At 46.0% G+C, this 20212-nt stretch overlaps 1 protein-coding gene across 1 annotated transcript in view; it reads right to left on the reverse strand.

Moving 5' to 3' along the window:
• Positions 1-913: 913 nt before the first annotated feature.
• Positions 914-20212, reverse strand: part of LOC123619928 (protein shisa-6-like) — a 115868-nt gene continuing 96569 nt past the window's right edge. The window contains exon 3 of the mRNA XM_074342148.1: positions 914-1972. Coding sequence (XP_074198249.1) covers positions 1851-1972 — 122 coding nt within the window. The 3' untranslated portion in view covers positions 914-1850. The remainder of the gene's footprint in view (positions 1973-20212) is intronic.

Here is a 20212-nt window from a genome sequence, read left to right on the forward strand (position 1 = left end):
ATGAAATATTTGTTGAATGAATGTGTGAGCCAAAATCCACAATAACATTTATAATATATTTATAAAAAGTTTTATTGATTGAACTGTTGGGTGTTTCAGGTTGGACCAGCTACCAGGGGCAAGGGGTAAGGGTGGAAAAGCTCTTCAGTTGAGAAGCCTATGTTCTGTTGGAAAGATCTTGATTTATAGCTCTGCCCCACGGGGTCTGGGGCTGCGGTGGCCAGCCTCCAAAGTGGCCCTCAATGATCCTAGGCACTTGACATCCACACCCTTGTGTGGTCCCCTCTCTCCCATCCTGAACCTGACTGCCTTGTGTCACTGATAAAAACTTGTGACAAGGACTGTGTGTAACTCATGGGCTTGGTCATAGAAGACATTGTGGCATCTGTCTTTTTCTTTCTTGGATGACTCATTCTGAGGAAGCCCAGCCACCGTGCTGTGAGGACACTCAAGCAGCCATGGAGGGAACGACACAGGGAGGAACTGAGGCCTCCTGCCAACAGCCAGCACCATGTGGGTGCGCCATCTTGGAAGCAAGTCCTCCAGCCCCAGTCAAGCCTTCAGATGATGCAGCCCCAGCTGACACCTTGAATGTAACCTCTTGAGAGACCCCCAAACCAGAAGCACCAGCCCAGCTGCTCCAGGATTCCTGCCCCACAAAAACTATGTGAGATAATAAATGTTTATTATTGATTGAAAATGCTGCATTTTAGAGTAATTCGTTTCACAGTGATAGGTAATTATCACGAAGGGGATGACATGGGGTTCGTATAGCCCAGGCTTGAGTTGATATGAGTATGTCTAGAATTGTGTCTTTCACGGGTTGACTGTGTGGCCCATCTCCCCTTTCAGAGCCCTCTGGTCCCAGTTTGATTCTGCAGTTCTTAGTCGCCACAAATGCCACCTGTATCCTCAATAAACTTTATTTAGACACAAATAGACACAACAGAAAATACATACACAGATACAGTTTTTTTTTTCTCTATAGGATGAACAAACATCACATAGGGAATTTAAAAATTGGGTGCAGGGAATGTAAGAAAAAAATCGCAAAGTTCCTTGTTCACTCACACTTAAAACAGACACATAGTTTGGAGGAAGACAGGGAAATACCATCCCTACAACAGAATTCACAGTTGGTCTGTAACAGTACACAGGTGTTAGGAAGGTAATCCAAGGGGCTAGGGAGCCGGGTACTCTTGATAGGACAGAAGGCTCACAACACTAGTAGAACTTTGTTTGAACAAAAGACAGAATTGAGGAGTCCACACCCCCTGAACAGATGCTCTGCAAGCTGTCGGCTAGGTCATAAAGCAGCTCAGCAGAAATGCCACATTAGCTTTCATCCCGTGGCTCGAAGGTCTGCATAACCTCTCCCTTCGTGTCCCCAGCACGGAGAGTTTACGTAGACACACTTAGGACGCTGAAACTCTCGACATGCAAGCTGGCTTCGAAACCCACAGAGCAAGAACATTGACATCGGTTTATAAAACGTGGCTTTAAAACGGAAAAGGAATAATAGCCAAGAGGAGAACGAACACTCTGGAAACACTGCCACATCCGCCGGCAGTGTTTCTCAGCACGCGCCCGTGGTCCCCTCCCACGGGGAGCCACCGGCCTCCATGTCCTGCTCCACGCACGCACGGGCGTGGCAGGATGCATGCCTCTTGGAAGTCTATTATTGCCTTCTAAAGTCACACCTGTGACCTCCTGGTCACTCCTGACAGAAGCCACGCATGTCACCAGGATAGGCCGTCATGGAACCACCCCACTTATCCTGTCCCGGACCAGCCTCTGGTCCACACCATCTTCGCATTTCAGATCAGGGTTCCCTAGGCAACCTCTGTATTTTAGTAAAAAATGGTTTCCACTGTACCCTTCGTGTGTCCTCTTCCTAACGTGACAAATCCAGAGGAGATGAAGTTATGGAGATCAGGTCCTCCACTTCGGTAAGCATCCTTCCCATAATGTCCTGCAAGAAGATGGGCAGAATTACCTGGCACGGCCACGACACCAACAAGAAGACCAACGCTGCAGCTCCAGCTCACCCAGCAACGGCGGTGAGCTTAATCGCAAACCAGCAGCTAGGTCAGAAGGTGGAAGCAATCAAGGAAAAAAATATATATAATATTTTATAAATTTATATATTATATATTATACATATATAAAGTATGTATATAAAGTATGTAATATATATTCTATGTATTATATATACTTTATATGTTACCATTTATATACATACACACATATGTGTATATATACATATATATACACACATACACATACACACACATATATTACTGTGCAACGAAGAAAGTTCTGGGAAGGTTATGTTGAAAGCAGGGGGGCGGGTAGGGGGCTTGACTTTGGCATTTCTGACTGATAACATCAGAACGTCTATTGTCTGACAGTCCTTTCCTTTGTCTCAGCTTCCTTCTTTTCCTTGCCTTATTGTCTTCTTTCTTCCCCAGGTGTAGAAGTGAGGGTTTTCTGCTCTATATATGGGTATGTTTATGAATCATACCTCATCCCGTGGGACTGTATAGCCTTGGTTTTTTGGGGGGGTAATTAAATTTATTTTTAAAAAATTTTTAAAGGAGGTACTGGGACTTGAACCCAGGACCTTGTGCATGCTGAGCACGCCCTCTACCACGGAGCTCCCCCCGCCCCCCAGGACTGTGTTGCCTTGAGGCTTAGGAGAACTCCAACATCCGCTGGGGCTGTCAGGTAGAGTGGTGGCTACAAAACACTGGGCAAATATTTACAAGCTTTCTTCTCTCGACTTTCTGCAATAAGATCGTACCCCTTGTCAGCCTAGTCTCGCTGTCTACTTGTGGGGCTGGGATGAGGAAAAGTCCAAGGACAGATTAGGACCCTGGGACAAGACGTTCAAAGAGAAAGAGAGTTAACGCTCTGCTTTTGATGTTTGAAGTAGGATTTCCCAAGCCACCTGAAATGCAGGCATTGCAAAGAAAGCAAAGGCCTCTCTATGTGCCATCTCGAAGTCTGCACGTAGGAAAAATGGAGAAAAGCCGTATTTTTGTCATGTTGCCGAAAAAGCATATAGAAAGCTATATTTACAATTATAACATCGTGCAGCGCTACCTAAGACGTAATGCTAAGTAAAAAAGTAGGCAGAAAATGCTATATTGAATATGATCACAATGCTGTAAAATAATTCAAACCACTGCACTAAAAAAACAAAAAAACAAAACGGAAAGAAGACACACCTGCTGCTGAGTACCGACTGCCCTTGGATAGATGCAACATAAGGCTTATTTTTTCTCTCCTTTCAATTTTACTGCCTTTTCCAAGTATTTTTTTCCTATAATGAGTCTGTAATTTTTATAACATAAATAGGTAAAATACACGTCTAATGCAAAATGTAAGGTAAATGTAAAGACGACCTGAATCACATATTTTTTTCTTAGCGGGTCACTCTCTGCATTAGTAGGTGGAGAAACTGCGTGAGTGTCAGAATCATCTGGAAGCTTTTAAAACTACAGATGCCCAGGCACTACTCCCGGGATTCTGATTCAGTTGGTCAGGGGACGTTCAGGAGGTCCCTCTAGCTGGTTCTAATGTGCCGCCAGCAAGGAGAGCCACTGCCCCAGAGTAAACGGGTAAACGACTGAGACCAGTTGGTTCCAGTGGGTGCAATGGATGTTTGCCGGGCGTTCAGCATCCCCCACTGTTTAAGTTCTGGGCTCCAGCGTTCCTCCTCTGAAGGGTGGAGTCTGGCTGGCCCCATTCCTTCCTTCCTTCAGAGATCAGAGGTTCTCAAACCTGAGCGCGCATCAGGAAAAACCAGGCAGGCGGGTTAAAACCTAGACCGCTGGGCCCCACCCCCAGAGTTTCTGAGCCAGTAGATCTGGATGAGGCTCCAGATTCTGCATGTCTGCCAGGTTGCCTGGTGATGCTGACGCTGCCAAGCCCGGGGACCAGGCTCTGAGAACTGTGATCCCAGTGCATCGGGGACAGAAGAGAACTTCCTCGCTGCTTCCCTCCTGCCCTCCACTGTGGGATAAACACCTCATACCTCAGGGCATGCAACTTTCCACGAGAAAACTCTCCTGCTGTAAACTACTGTAGTCAAAACCCAGAATTTTATAGACTAGAATTATTGGAGCTGAACTAAGAGGCTTCTGCTCATATCTCATGCCATGACCCAGCTCCAGAAACTGAACTCTTGGACCTGGGAAAATGCAGCTTCATCGGGGGATGAAGGAGTGAGGGACAATAGGTGTGTGGAGGGGTGCACTTCTAGCCCCAGGGACCGGGGACCCCTATCCTGTAACATGGTCACTTCCCCCATCACTCCTCCCAACAATAGAAGAGTAAGAAAAAGAAGTCACAATTCAGAACTCTCATAAATTTGAACCTCATTAATTCAGAACCTCTGATACATCCTGCAGGATTTGGGTTGGTTTATTTCCGGGCTCCTTATAAATAAAATTTCGATACACAAATCAATACTGAGAAAGATGGAACATAAAACAGTGCCTGTGCTACTTCAGATCACTCATATCTGTCAGCGGGAACAAGGTCCCTCAGGGCTGAGTGCTGACCTAGTGCTCTGGGGCTCTGCTTGACTGACAGCCAACTGAATCACCTGATCACCCACTACGCGCCAGGCAGAAGGACAGGGCCTCTGAAAACATGGCTTAATTTGTCTGATGTAACAGCGAACATTCTGTAGTATTATGCAGTTTACAGAGATCATTCATATAAACTAACATTTTCATCACTACTGCATAGTAATTATGTTATTATTACTTCCCCATTTTATTGATGTTAAAACTGAGGCCAAGGGTGTGAAGTTGGAAGCCGGCACTAGCCGCCTGGTCTTCTGACTCCAAACCTCACGTCCATGCTGTCCTGCACACGTGGCTTCGTTTACTCCTCATAAGAGCCCTGTGAGAAAGGGTCACTTCCCCAAGTTGACGGAGCTAGTCCCAGAGCTAGTCAGTGGTAGACTCTGGATCCCAGGCAGGTTGACCTGCCTCTCAGTCCACCATCTTTCTCCATCTCTCACCCTCGCCAGTTTAGTTGTGACTGAGCTGAAACTTTATCCAGGACCACAGGGAAACATTAAGCCAGGAGAAGTCCCACCTGTGATTCACATGTTCACAGACGTTGGATCTCAGATGGGTGGAGCTTCACATACTGAGGTTCTGAGGTGGGAAAAGGAAAGACAGGTGGAGGGACAATGAGGCGGGACCAGGAGCATGTGACAGGCATCAGGAATGCTATAGTCCAACTGTTCTGGAAAACACTGAGTTCAATGAAATGAAAAGTAAACATGAAAAGCAAATCTAGAGACCTGTCAGTGGGCACCCAGCTCTCCAAGAGGCCTTTAGACTGTTCAGAGGCACCTCACGAGACAGCTGGAGAAGGCATGGTGGGAGTTTCGGCTTTTGTCTGAGCCGCGGTCCTCAAGCCTGAGTTCATCAGACTCCCCTGGGCGGCGTACGGATGGCCCGGCCCCAGCCCCGGGACTCAGTAGGCCAGAGGTGAGGCCTGGTCATTTCCGTTTCTAACAAGTTCCCAGGTGATGCTAATGGTGGCCACAAGTCCAGGGGCCAGACTTCGTGATCACTGTGTCTGAGAGAACTATGGACACGTCAGTCTTCAATTAGATCCAGGCCAGCACTAGGAGGTCAAGGTCTAGAATGATTTGCATTCTCTGTACCCTCCGAAGGATCAACCAGTGCCTTCAAGGGCAGCATAAAGGAATGGTTGGTTAATGGAGGCCCTAAGCAAGCGGATGATCAGATGGGAGAGAAGCAATGCCCCTTCCTTGCCTGGGGGACGCGCAGATAAGAATGGTAGGAATGGCTCTCACAGAATTCTTCAGCCACAGCGCAAAGAACCACCCCCTTCTCTTTTCTGCAGCTGTGACCCCAAGTCTGTGCCCTTCTGCTGGCCATCGAGGCAGGAGGCCAAATTTTGCCCAAATTGCAGCTCCAGAGAAATGGCCATATATCCAGCAGAGCTCCAGGCAGAGGAAGGTGGGAGCTGTGGGCACACTTGTTAACTACCATGAACACACTCGTGTGTCAACACTACAGCCACACAGCTCCCGATCAGGAACAAGGGCGGTGTCAGGCTGCAGAGCATCCCCTCCCCCCATCCCTTGCTAAACAGAACCATGCAGAGCAGCATCTGGATGACTCGGCTACCTCCAGTCCTGCCGTCAGGAGTCATGGGGACAGCACTGAGGGACACTGAGGGACAAGAGCCCCCAGAGAGAAGGCAGATTAAAGCTAAAGAGAGCTCTGAGGCTGGGTTCCTGGAGTTGTGCAATGCTGGTGGCTCTGATAGGGAAGCGACCTTGAGTAAATAGAAAGTTTCTCTGTAAAAGAGATTTGCGGCAAGAAATAGGAGGGGAAAAAAATGAGGTAATATCTGAACGGTGATCTCAATAAGATTTAAGAGAATTTTGCATCTGTGCAATTCAATCAGCGGCCATGGGAGAGAAACTAACCATTCAGGACAGGTTGCCTGAGTTGCAAATATGGACAAAAGAGTGGAGACTGAAGTCACTGGTGGGGTAAACACCAAGGAGAGAGACGCACTGGAGACTCAGGGAGGCAGGACAAAGAGGAAAAGGCTGGGAGGAAAGAAGGGACAGAAAGGACAACTCTAGAAGTTACTCTCCATTTGAAATAAGGTTCCCAAGAGACAGACAGAAGGGCTAATTCAGAAGCCATAATGAAAGGTTAATAGATTTTTTTTTGAGCAGATAGAAGTAGTCTTTAGTCAAATATCAGACTATATATTAGAAGGGCTGATATCTGGATGGATGCTGATGAAATGCTATTTAGAAAAAAAGGGGGGAAGCAAAAGCCAATTTCATAAAACACTAAACCTATAGAAAGTGAAGCAACCTTTTAAAGAATTTTGAGACTTTTATTTCAGTAGAGGGGAGGGGTCGGGGAGAAGCAAAATGGGTGAAGGGGACTGAGAAGTGCAACCTTCCAGTTATAAAATAAATAAGCTGTGGGGACGTCAAGTTCAGCGCGGGGAATACAGTCAGTAACAATGTGTTAACTTCACGTGGTGACAGACGGTCCCCAGACTTACTGTGATGAGCATTTTGCAATGTATACAAATGTCAAATACTAATATAATATTGTATGTCAACTATACCCCAATTTAAAAAAAAAAGAAATCCCAAAAGTGTTTTTTCTTGTTTTGTTTACTTTGATTTGGTTTGTTTGTCTCTGTTTTGGTAAAAGCACCTTCGAAAAGCAAAAGTGCAGTTCTTTTTGTCAAACTTTGAAAATTTGAGGCTTCTATCCTAACCGGTAATGAAAACAAAGGCTGTGCTCATTAATAAACCAGAAATTTAAACTGTGTTACGTCAAAAGCAATCATGAAACTACAAGTCCATGAGTAGAAGCGTATATTTATATGAATATCCAGAACACATAAATAACTTCAAATTACTGAGTAAAACAGCCTGATAGAAAATGATCAGCTGAAGAGATGGACAGGCACAACATAGAAGAGAAAACCCAGGGGGCCTGCGCTCCTAAGTGGCGTTCAGTCTCACAAGTAATCAGGGAAATTCAAATTAAAACCATAATGAGATACCATTTCACATCCAGCAGACTGGCAAAAATGAAAGTGTCTGAGGCTACCGACTCGGAGAAGCAGAAACAAGGACCCTTGCACACTTCTGGTGGGAGTGTAAGTTGGTACAAGTGCTTTGGAAGGAGCTCTGGCGATGGCCTGTGAAGACAGATGTGCCATAGAACCAGCAATGCCACCGTCAGGTCTCTGCCCGAGGCAGACCTTCACACACGCACAGAAGGGGAGACATGAGCATCTTCCCAGGCAATACTGTTCCTAATGAAGACAAACTGGGGCGGGGAGACCCCTATATTCCTACCAGGAGAAAAGTGGTAGATGGAGGTGGATTCAGACAGTGTAATCCTATACAACGGCGCAGGTGAAATGAACCAGGGCTCTGGGTACCCATCCACACAGACGATCTCAGTTATCATACTGGGGCCCACACTACACGAGCTGAAGGCAAACAGGATGACATCGCCAAGAGAGAGTTTTAAAACAGGCAACACATCACTATATTGTTTACGTGCATATGTAGTGTTATACAAATATAAAGAACTTCATGGAAGTGATTAAATACTGATTTCAGGAAAACAGATACTTCCAGAGGTAGGGAGGGAAATGTCATGGAGGAGGGGTCTAGGAGGGGCTTCTGCGTTATATTTCCTATGCTGGGTAGTTGAGGACATGTCTGACTCCTGAATAATTATTTCATCTTGTTTGTAAGATAGCTCTAGATAGATACACAGACAGATGATGGATGAATAGACAGATTAAATATAAGCTGATGGAAAGAGACACAGATGGAACTGTTACCAATAAAAGTATTTTATTCACTGCCAAATTATCCTCCAACAATAAAGGAAACAAAGGTTTTCCAGTTTTTAAGAACTCAGAGATTAAAATATCCCCAAGTTTTCGTTGAGAAAAGAAAAAGCTGCCTGGTGATGAAATCTGTCAAGCAAAAAACAAAACGATAGAATTTCTAAAATCACGGGTGTATCTGTAATCTTCAAGCAGGTCACAAATCCAAAAATTCATTAAGAAAAGACCAGTAAATTAGATTATATGTAACACTGAACAAATTGTCTTTATTGATAGAAATAAAGTAAAGTGAGACCGGAGTTGCCCTGGAAAATATGGGATGCAAACAGGGCCATAAAAATACATTATTGTGATGCAATAAAACCAGAAGTAGCTTCTGTGACAAGGAGCAACGCCCCGCCTTTAGAGCCTGCTTGCAGTGCGCTGGGCGCAGACGGGAGCTGGACTCCAGGAGGCCAGCAGGGAGCTGGCATGGTAGCGGCCGCGGCCCCGCCCTGCAGCCGCTTCGCTGCTGAGCTTCTCCACCGAGAAACATCGAAACACATGGCAAACCCCGGGGTTTAATGCGTGAGAGAGGGGTTTCCCTCTGTTTACAAAGGCTCAGTCATATCAGTAATAATAATCAATAATCACAGTGACAATAATCATGATAATGATACACTAGAAAATATGTGCAAGGAAAATGAATAGGTAATTGTCCCCCCCCAAAAAAATGAGAAAGAAAAAAATTTTTAAAGGCTCATGGAGATATAAAAATGTGATCAATCTTAACTCGTAATTAAGAAAATGCAAATCGAAAGGTATCTTTTCGAGGGGAAGTAATTAGGTTTATTTACTTATTTTATTTATTTTAGTGGAGGTACTGGGAACTGAACCTAGGACCTCGTGCATGTGAAGCACACACTCTACCCTTGAGCTATACCCTCGGCCCCCTATTTTTTAAAAAAAATGAATTGATTTGGCAAGACTTAAGCATCTGATGAGACCCCAGTGCCAGGGGGATGGGCTTTCTCATTGCTGCTGGTGGGAGGGTGAATTAGTGGCGCCTATTTGCAGGACAGGCTGTTGACTTAGTATCTCACTGCAAGGAATTCCCCCTACATGTATGCTCACAAGTTTTTCCATAATATGTGAACCAGGATAGACAGTGCAACATTCATTGCAATAGTTTCTGTTAATGGGGGGCTAAGTCAATGAGAATCCATCCAAATGATGGAATACTATGCAGCTGTTAAAAAGAACGAGGCAGGGCTGTATGTGCCGATGTGGGAAGACCTCTAAGGTAGAGAAAAAGAAAAAAAAAAGAGCAAGGTGTAGGGCAGTGTTTCAGATTATTCCTTTTATAAAAATAAGAATGAAAATAATACATACAGAGAGCCTATACAGGGACCCAGTACAGGTAGGATGGTTTATAGAAAACTATTTTTTTTCTGGAAATAATCATGCATACAAAGTATTAAAGCTTTCTTTCCTTTGGGGAGAGGGTCTGGAAGGCAGGGACGTGTTTACTTTGAGTTTTATTACTTTCTTTACCGTCTGAATTTCCTAAACATGTGCATGAGCTATTTTTATTTTGGTACTGTTGACAGAGTTGATCTGGGATTAGGGCGAGGGATCACGGGCCATTCTTTGTTTTCCTCTTTGTACTTCCTTAGATGGAAAAAACTCTAATAAATGTCATTTTATAAAAAGAAGTACAAGGGCCAGGAAGTGAGGGGGCCATTCTTCCTTGTGTAAATGACAAGGCGTTTATCTAACGCAGACACTAATACCCACCCGGCAGGAGGGTGGTGAGGATTAAATGAGAACCTGTGTATAAATCGTTTTGTCCAATGCTCGGCACCGATAAGCCTTTCAGTGCATGGGAGCTGCTTTTCACACCGAGACCAGTCTTTCCCCCTTCCCGTGCGGGTAGCTCCCTGGGGTCCTCTGACTCTGCGTGTGCCCCAAGCTGGCCTCAGGCCAGGGAGAGTCAAGAGCGGGAGTTGTAGGGACCTCGGGCTTCTGCTTTCTGGCCTGAGGGCTCTTCCCCCAAGAAATGCTAGGGCTTCTTCTGGTCCCCAAGAGCTGACACACATGGTCCCACAAGGGGTGCAGGACTGGGACCCAGGATGCCTGTGTTCCTCCGTGCAGTCACCTTTGGCTGAGTGAATACGGTAGCTCTGAGCTCCCTCTACCAAGGGGAACTGGGCGCAGGCCAGGTCTAACTGCAGATCGCACTGACAAAGACTATTTGCTAGTGAGAATCTCTGGAGAGCAGCTACTGAGAACGCTCTGTTTTATGTGGCACCTCCAGTGCTTGCTCACTCAGGCTCACGGGGACCCTCTCCTCCAGAGCCTGTGCAGTAACAGAGCTGTTGGCGAAAACCCCGGGCAACCTGCAAAAACCTCCCCTCTGGAGTTTCACCTCTGCTGATTCTGTAGCCGGGAGACCTGGGGATGGCGGCCAGGTGTGCAGCCCACCGGGCGGAGGCCGTGTGTTCCATGGTTGCCGGGGCTCAGGTAAGCAACCCCAGCTTGCCAGAACAGGATGGGAGCCACCTTGCCCGATCATCTCATTTGACAAAGGAGGAAAAACCAACCCAGAGAGGGGAGGAGAGGCACTGTCAAGGTCACACTGGTAGACAGTTTTGGAGACCAACCCCTCGACCTTGACTTTGTTTGGTGCTTTTTCATCCTATGGTTGTGCGCTAGGAAAGCAGGGATTCTCATCAGATACAGGAGAATGAGGATCCCAAGCAGGGTGGGAGGAGGGCAGAAGCTAGAATACAACTTGGTAAGCATCCTACGGGGGGGGGCGGGCAAATCCTCCAGAAAGTCATTCATAAATGAACCCCTTTCAATTCAAAAGAGTGTCCTCTTAATCACCCATTTTGTCGGTTTGGATTTAAGAAAACTGGAACTTTGTGCCTGAAACCAAAACAAACAAGCAAACCAAAACAAACAAGCAAACCAAAACATCAATGTGTTCTCTACGGACGTCCCCAGCTGTGGCCAAGGGCAAACTCCGGGTCAACTTCATCCACCTCCAAAGAAGGGCTCTGCTGTGATCTCTTGTATATTATATACGCTTTGGGGAAAGATTTTTTTCTTTTAAGAAAGCATTACCTAGCTCAAAAATAAAAGTTTGAAAACTACATCTCTAGTGCGTTATTCACCACGGGGACGAGAGAGCGCCTTACTTGGTGGTGGCGTTAATCTTCAGGGATTTTGGGAGGACTGAGCTTTCTCCTTCCCCCCAGCCACTGAGAGAATCAGAGAATGCTACAACTGAAGGAGCATTCAAGGTCACTTTTTCTAGCCTCGATATTTACAGATGAGGAAACTGGGGCTGGGGAGGGCGATCGGACAGTCCAAGGTCATGGAGGTGTTGACTGCTGGCTGCGACCCAAATCTGCACCAGATCAGAGTTCTCCCCAAGGCACCCGCAGCCCACAGCCTCCTCTGCACCGGAGGAAGCACTGTAGAGGCTGATTTCTATTTCAGGGGACCCCAGCGTGCCATTCGTCTTCTCTTTGGATGTGCTGGCTGCAATCCCCTTGGAAAGATGCCAGAATCTAACCAAATTCCGGTCTCTGACTAGGACACCATTTGAGTTCTGTCTCACTGAGAGCAGGACCCTGGCCAAGAGAAGTCCTGAAGAAGGCTTGGGTGGAAGGGGCAGAAGATGCCGCCTCTCTCTGCAGGGAAGGAGGATGCTTTCCTTGCCCCAGATGTTTTAGGAGATTTGGGTAAATGCAGGGGTCAATCAGGAAATCTGTGACTTGCTCAAACCCTCTGTTGTCATCACAGTGCAGACTTACAGGGAGTGGCTCAGCCGGGGGGGGTGACTGCAACCTGCTTTCCTCCCTTGATCTTTGACCTTCTCATACTCTGCAAAAATACTGAGCCTCCTTAGAGTGCATCCAAATGAGGGCATCAATGCAACGATCCCGAAAACCTCTATCATCTTACAGAGTTTCACCAGGGGCCTCCACATGGAGACGCTGGCAATGAATGCCTTTTTATTATCTAGAGGAAGATTTTTCAGGAAAATATTAATATTATCTCTATTTTGCAGGTGAGTAAACAGTCTCTGAGAGGTTAGTTACACAACGTCCGGGCGTAACTGACCTGTGATTTAGGCCAGAATTTAAATCCTCTGTTACTACACAGACTTGGGGTTCAGTTCATTCCGTCACACTTCCAGGAAGGCCATGGTCCCAGACACCGCGAAAGGGACCCCTCCGCCTTCCAAAACACCTAAGGGAGACCCTCCTGACTGAGACAGAGCAGAATAGGCAATTGAAGAGCAGAGATTTGAGGGGGAGCAGCTATAATTTTTTCAGACTCTCTCTCTCAGTGGGAAGGCAATTTAATCTGTGGACTATTACATGCATCTGAGAAGTTAGCGATGAGAGAAGGCTGCTATTCAAATTCAGGGCATTTTTACATTGATTTGGGTTAAGTGTTTGCTGTCATGTTAAATAATGCAGCTTGACAAAATCTGAGATGAGAAACAAAATCCAGAGAGTGGGTTTTGGTGCAGCCTTCGAGTTTACGGAGTTAATGTCACGTGCGACTCTGGTCAGATGTCTCCTTCCAGGGACAAGGCAAGAGTGCCCACCCTCGGTCCCAGGAAAGGAGGCAAGGGCACCATGATTGTTACGGGTGAGGCTAGGAAAGGGGAGTGGTGGTCTTATTGGGAGAATGAGATACTCTGACCGGCCTCCAGTCTCCTCTCCTGCCAGGTTTGGGGGTTAAGAGAACAGCAAGCTGGAGAGGAGCAGATATGGTAAACCATCCACAGGAACTTCCCCCAACACAGCACCCTTCAGGGGCTGAGCTCCTGCCATTGTCTCCATCTTCAAACCCACCACTCCCAAGGGCGGGGGGATTGGTGCATCTGGTAGGGGAGCTGTTGGACACTTCCTCTATTTTTCCATCTTTCTCTATTCGGTACGGTGAATTGATGGGTGTGTATGTGTGCCCCAGCCTCTTGGTCTGCTCACGAGGGAAGCACATTTGGCCCCTCCATCCCTCTCCTGCTGAGCGCACATCCCCGTTTGTCCGAGGCAGGTCCAGGGCCCCTCCTACACTGTGCTCGCAGACACGTGGTTATCTTCACGCAGGGGGGTGAGAGGCAGAGTATGACCTTCCTCAAGTCATGACACTGAGGGCCCTGCTCCTCCCACGTGGGCCCCCAAGGCTGGATGCTGACGGGGGAGGTGGCAGTCTCCATTTGACCTCCGCGAACTGCATCACTGGACTCTCGACCTACAGTGAGTCTGGTCAGGGGGCGGCACCAGCAGGAGAGAGGAGGGCGGGAGGAGGGTGAGGTTACACCCCAGGTCCGGCCATGGCTGGGCTGGAGGGGGTCTCTCCTTACAGCAGGCCTTTCCTACTCCACCCCCACCCCTGCCCCCTGCTCCCCATCCCGGAGTGGCCTGGCTGTGCTGTTATTTGCCCAAAACACCACACCACTCTTCATCATTTCCTTAAACCTACCTACTTTGTTTTTTTAAGTAGAGTTGATTTACAATTTACAATGTTGTGCTAGTCTCTGGTGTACAGCATAGTGATTCAGTTATACATATATATATTCTTTTTCATATTCTTTTTCATTATAGGTTATTACAAGCTATTGAATATAGTTCCCTGTGCTGTACAGGAGGACACTGTTGTTTATCTGTTTAATATACGGTAGTTTGTATCTGCTAGTCCCACACTCCTAACTTCTCTCTCCACCCCCTCTTTCCCCTCTGATAAACATGAGTTTGTTTTCTGACTGAGTTTCTGGTTTTTAAGTAAGTACATTTGTCTCTCTCTCTCTCTTTTTTTTTTTTTAAGATTCCACTAAGAAGTGATGTCATGTGGTACCTGTTTTTCTCTGTCTGCCTTCCTTCACCTGGTGTGATCCTCGCTAGGCCTTCCCCTCATGCTCTGTTCTCAGTTCCTTTCTGTCCAGCTCATATGTCCACAGTCAGACCTGTGCAAGAATGCTCACTGCAGCTTTATTTAAAAGAGTTTTTAAAAATGGAAATGAACAGAATGCCCATCCAGTGGAGATCGAACAGATAACACTACGTAATCGTCACGAAATGAAATACTGTAAAAAGTGTGAACTGTTGGCACGTGTTACACCACAGACGGTGCTCACGAATATCATGTGAAGTGAAAAATCCAGGCAGAAGACAGTTTACACCGTATGATTCCACTTCTCTGAAGACCAACATCAAGTTCTTCTGAAAGAGATTCCACAAGAACAGGCGAAACTCTGAGAATTACAGACCTCAGAACGGTGCTTACCTCCTGGGGCTAAACAGAGACTGGGAAGGGGCCTAAGGGAATCCTAGACAGTGATGGAGACGTTCTCTATTTTTATCTAGGTACTGGGTAGGCATGGGGACGGATGGGCAGATAAGCAGCTGGGCAGACAGACAGGTGAGAGAGAAAGAGGGTAGATAAATACGTAAAAAAAAAAACCCACTGCCTTCTGCACTGAAGATTAGTACACATTCCATATTTTGGGATTTATGTTCTATCTCAATTTTAGAAATTCATGCTTTTAACCCTTGCACCAAATTCACTCCCCCTGGTACCCAAATTATAAAAACACCAAGAGGAAGACAACTATTTTCAGTATTCTAGTTCCTTAAATGCCTGTATTTAATTAAGTTTACAATCCAAAGACCATCAGAGGCGTAAGGGAGCTCTGAGGCTCCCCCTCCCTCCATCAGAAAAAAAGGGAGAGCAGCCCTGGGAGGAGAAAGTGCCCACGAAGGGCAGGTTCCTCATGGCGACCTATCTCCTGCCTCCGAGGGGACTGAACGCTCTGCCTCTCCCCAGCACTGCTCAGAAGGATGGTCTCTGCCATTCTTCTGCAGGCAGGACTATTCACAGAGATTTGGGATGTCACTCTGGGAGGGAGAGCGGACCCCAGGGTAATGAACAGCCCAGTGGGCTTCCTTCAAAGGAAAAGTGTGTGCCCTGGAGCTGACCAGGAGGGGATGGAGAAGGAGATCGGTGTAAAGACGGTCAAGCAAAAAGGCTTCCGAGCCGAGGCTTCAGATCTGCTTATAATGAAGCTGTCTCGTCCGCGTCTGCTCAGGCAGGGTGAGCAATGAGGGAAGGAGGCTCCGAAAGGCAGTGGCCCCGCACAGGCCGGGAAGCAGGGAGTATTCATCGCAGCAGCGGCCCGAAGCCATCTATCCCACTAATGAACTCAGCGCAAGAGCTGACAAGGCGTTCAAGGCCCAGAACTCCTTCCAAAGTAGCGATTTAAGTAAAAAGAATTATTTTCGCTGAAAGGTGAAGTCAGGCTAACCCCAAAGAAGCGGATAAATCTTTAAGTTTAGGAGTCCTCGGATCCAAAACAGGGAAGGCTGACCGTTAATAAAATGGTCACCGCTTCTAAGGTGGTACCTGACTACATGCTTTAGACAGAATCTCACTGAATGGAATCTTGGAAACAGCCTCACAAAGGATGTATTCGTTATCCCCACAGAGCACAGAAGCAACGTAAAATCTCCCTCGTTTTAAATAATTTATCCCAAACTGCACGGCCGGTAATGTAAGTAGGGCTGGATCTGAGCACACTGTCATTTTGCCCCAGGCCTCTGGTCTTAATGCAGCCCCCAGCTGCCAGGAGAAATAAAGATACATTAACCTGCAGGACAGGGTAATTTGCGAAAGAATTAGAGAGCAGGTCAGCAGAGGTGGTGTTCAAAAGAACAGGGAGGGCGTGGGGCAGAGCTCAGAGGTAGAGCGCATGCTTAGCGTGCACGAAGTCCTGAGTTCAGTCCCCAGTGCCTCCATTAACAACAACAACAACAACAGAACTGGGATCAAGGATTTCAGCTCAATGGCGAGAAGTGGAAAAAAATATTGTGTTCAATATTTTGGGCTCAAGCAACCATTTGGCAAACCCCCCAGGTAATAATCAGATATGGCGTGTCGTCTGTTCTCCCCCTGAAATGGCAAAGGGAAGGGTCCCCTGAACCCAGGAGGCCTGATCCCATGTCTGGCACCTACAGCACTTGCCGGGGTCCTTAGCTCTGTTACTGTTTTGGTGAGAATGTCCCACACCACTTGCCGCCCAGCAAAGGCCAAGTGCCCCCTTCATGGCCACCCTGCAGCCAGCACAGTGCCGGAAATGTGGCCGCTGCTCATTAATTACCAGCTGAACTAATTAATGGACTGACTCAGTTTGTGTTCACTTTCTAATCATTCGAAGTTCTGGGTCATGGGAAGTCGTGCTTCATCTGCACGTAGGGAAGTGGTTATCAAACAGTCGCAGGGACCCCTCAACGGGGTCTAGAAACACCCCCAACCTGCTCTTGCCTCCAAGGAGATGCCTCCCCCTCCGTTATCCACACAATCATCACAGCTTCTGAACCCCCTCGGCCCTGGACTTAAACACAGCAGTCATTTCTTCATCCGCTCACTGGGAGGCTGGGTGAGATTAACTTTGCACTTCCTATCTTTGGTGACGAGGTGGATCTCGTCTTCAGGTGCCGTGACACCTTAAAACAAACAAAAAAAAGCCTCTATTAAATTAAATTGAAAATTTTTATTTAAAAATAAGTGGAAATAGTGTGTACATTAGATAGTGTGAAAATGTAAATTCTCCTCAAACTAATTTATTTGTGGTTTAAAAATAATTCTAATGAGAACCGTGCGTATGTGAACTAAGAAGCTGACAGGTTGAGTCTGACGTCTATGTTGGAAACATTTATGTGAGAGAAGAGCCAAGACACTCTGAAAAAAAAGATGGAATGAAAGAGAACTAAAAACATATTATACTGGAGGAAACTCTAATTAAAAAAGACACATGCACTCCAATATTCATAACAGCGCGATTTGCAATAGCCAAGACATGGAAGCAACCTAAATGTCCATCGACAGATGACTGGATAAATAAGATGAAGTGTACACACACACACACACACACACACACACACACACACACACACACACACACACACACACACACAGTGGAATACTACTCAGTCATACAAAAGAATGAACCAATGCCATTTGCATCAACATGGATGGACCTGCAGATTGTCATACTAAGTGAAGTAAGTCAGACAGAGAAAGACAAATATCCTATGATATCATTTATATGTGGACTCTAAAACAACGAGACAAATGAACTTATTTACAAAACGGAAACAGACTCACAGACACAGAAAACAAACTTGTGGTTACCATAGGGGAAAGGGTCAGGGTGGAGGGATAAATTGGGAGTTTGGGATTTGCAGATACTAATCATTATATATAAAATAGATAAACAACAAGGTACTACTGTACAGCACAGGGAACTATATTCAATACTTTGTAAAAGCCTATAGTGAAAAAGAATAGGAAAAGGAATATATATATACGTACAACCGAATCACTGTGCTGTGCACCAGAAATTAACACAGCCCTGTAAACCGACTATACTTTAATGAAAAAGCAGATATTCTATATTATGACATATACATTATTAAATCATTAGAACAGCAGGGTACCAACGTAAGTGTAGGTAAGTGAAACCAAGTGGAGAACCCATGAGAAAGATCTAGTAAATTTAAGGAACGAGTATTTGATAAAGTTGGCTTCCAAATCAGTGGAGAAAAGAAAGAACAAAAGGTATTGGTTACCTGTGTGGGAAGAACCAGAGTGACGCCTGTAGTTTCTCCCAGCACAGGCGTATCACAGTGCCCGCCCAGACACACATCCATCCATCCGGAAGACCCACCCTCATTTCCTGATAGAGGGGGTGGGCCTGGAAGCCTAGGGGGTTTGTACCACGTGACCTTCTCCTCTTTCCAGCCAGAGTATTTGGATATCTAAAGTCTTACAGTGCTGGTGCTGGGAACTCTGTGAAGACACCCCAAAACCTCATGCTTTTGCACTCCCGACCCACGCGGAAGCGGAAAGACCTGGTCCAGAGAGAGGAGCACTGTTGCAGAGGCAAGATCCAGAGAGAGACTCTAGGCCCCAATCCCGGGAGGCCCAGGGACTTCTGCAGCCCCGAGACACCTCTGTGTTGCTGAATAAACTTCCTTTTATTTGAGGTATTTTGAGTGGGTTTGTGTTTCTTGCAAACAAACATATTCTGAGCAGAACATAAGCCCTTCATCAAAATATGTTCTAGTGATAGTCTAGGATTGAACAAGAGAAAATGAGTTAATAAAAAAAAAGAGCAGAAACTATTCATGAAGATTTTCCTGACCTTGGCTGAGCACGACTTGTCTACACAGGAGAGCAAAGAGGGAGCACAGTAAAAAGGAAAGATTAATAGGGCAGATTTTATAAAATGTTTAGAGCTGTGTATGTGGAAAATCACCACGGAAGTACACCTGTGTTCATCACAGTGTTATTCACAGCGGTCAGGAGGTAGAAACAACCCAGGAATGAATGCATAGGCAAAATGCGGTCCGTGCATACAATGGGGTATTACTCAGCCTTAGAAAGAAGGAGAACCTGACGCCTGCTACGACATGGATGAACCCTGACGACACGATGCTGGAGGAGATAAGCTGGTCACTAAAAGACAAGTACAGGAGGTGTCTGGAGGGGTCAAATCCACACAGACACAAAGCAGAATGGGGGGTGCCAGGGGCTGGGGAAGGGGCAGGAATGGGGAGGTGTTTCTTGGAGACAGAGTTTCCATTTTGCAGAATGAATGAGTTCTGCAGATGGATAGTGGTGACAGTTTGCATAACAATGTCAGTATACTTAATTAACATTTCTGAGCTGTGCACTTAAGAATGGTTAAGAAGGTAACTTTTTTTTTTATCCAAGTCTAGTTGATGGACAATGTTGTGTTAGTTTCTGGTGTACAGCATAGTGATTCAGTTACACATGCAAATATATTCTTGTTCCTATTCTCCTTCATTATAGGTTATTATAAGCTATTGAATATAGTTCCCCGTGCTGTACAGCAGGGCCTTGTTTATCTGTTTTATACATAGTAGTTTGTATCTGCTAATCCCCAACTCCTAATTTATCTCTCCAAGATGGTAGCTTTTAAAGTGTGTATTTGCCCATAATTAACGATGAAAAAACAGTAGTTTTAGCGTATATAAAAAAAGCTTCTACAAATAAAGAAGAGATGACCTTCCTCTGGGGGAAAAAAAAAAACAGGTCGTGGACATGAACAGGCATTTAGAAAAGAAGAAAGAAAATGGGACAGTATCTCTTTAGGGCAATTAGTGATGGAGAATAAAAGCCTTAAAACAGACACCTCTTTTGGCTGAGTAATTCCACGCGCAGCAATCCATCTGAGGGAAATAATTACAGACGTAGCACAGACTTATGTATAATGATGATCATCACGGCATCATTTATAATAGTGTAAAACAAGAACCAAGCTAAGTGCGATCAGCAGGGGGCGGGCTGAATAAATCATGCTACCTCCCAAGCCGGAAGCCACGCAGTCCCCCTACGTGATCTTTCAAAGAATATTTTAATGCCGTGGAAGGTTCTCACGAAATAACATTACGTGAACCAAAGATTTATAATCAACATATAATGTTGACTATATCTTATCACACAGGGGCAGGGGACTCACCAGTTGCTCTTCAAGGGTTTACTGGGATGTGTGAGTAATTTTCTAGTCTCTTTGGGGTTTCCCAAACGTTCTTTAACGGACAGGTATTCCTTGTATAATCAGAAATATTCTGTGTTAGAAATAGAGTGTGTTTGGATGGGAGGGGGTTACTAAGGAATGGAGCAAAAAAAGTCACAAGGCAGGAAAGATGGGGTCGCCCACAGCCTCGTGTCACCACCCCAGGTCTCTGAATCCCGACTCTGTGCAACCTCCCTGTTTCTGGCT

This window comes from Camelus bactrianus, chromosome 16 (assembly GCF_048773025.1).
Source record: "Camelus bactrianus isolate YW-2024 breed Bactrian camel chromosome 16, ASM4877302v1, whole genome shotgun sequence".
Classification (NCBI taxonomy): Eukaryota; Metazoa; Chordata; class Mammalia; order Artiodactyla; family Camelidae; genus Camelus; species Camelus bactrianus.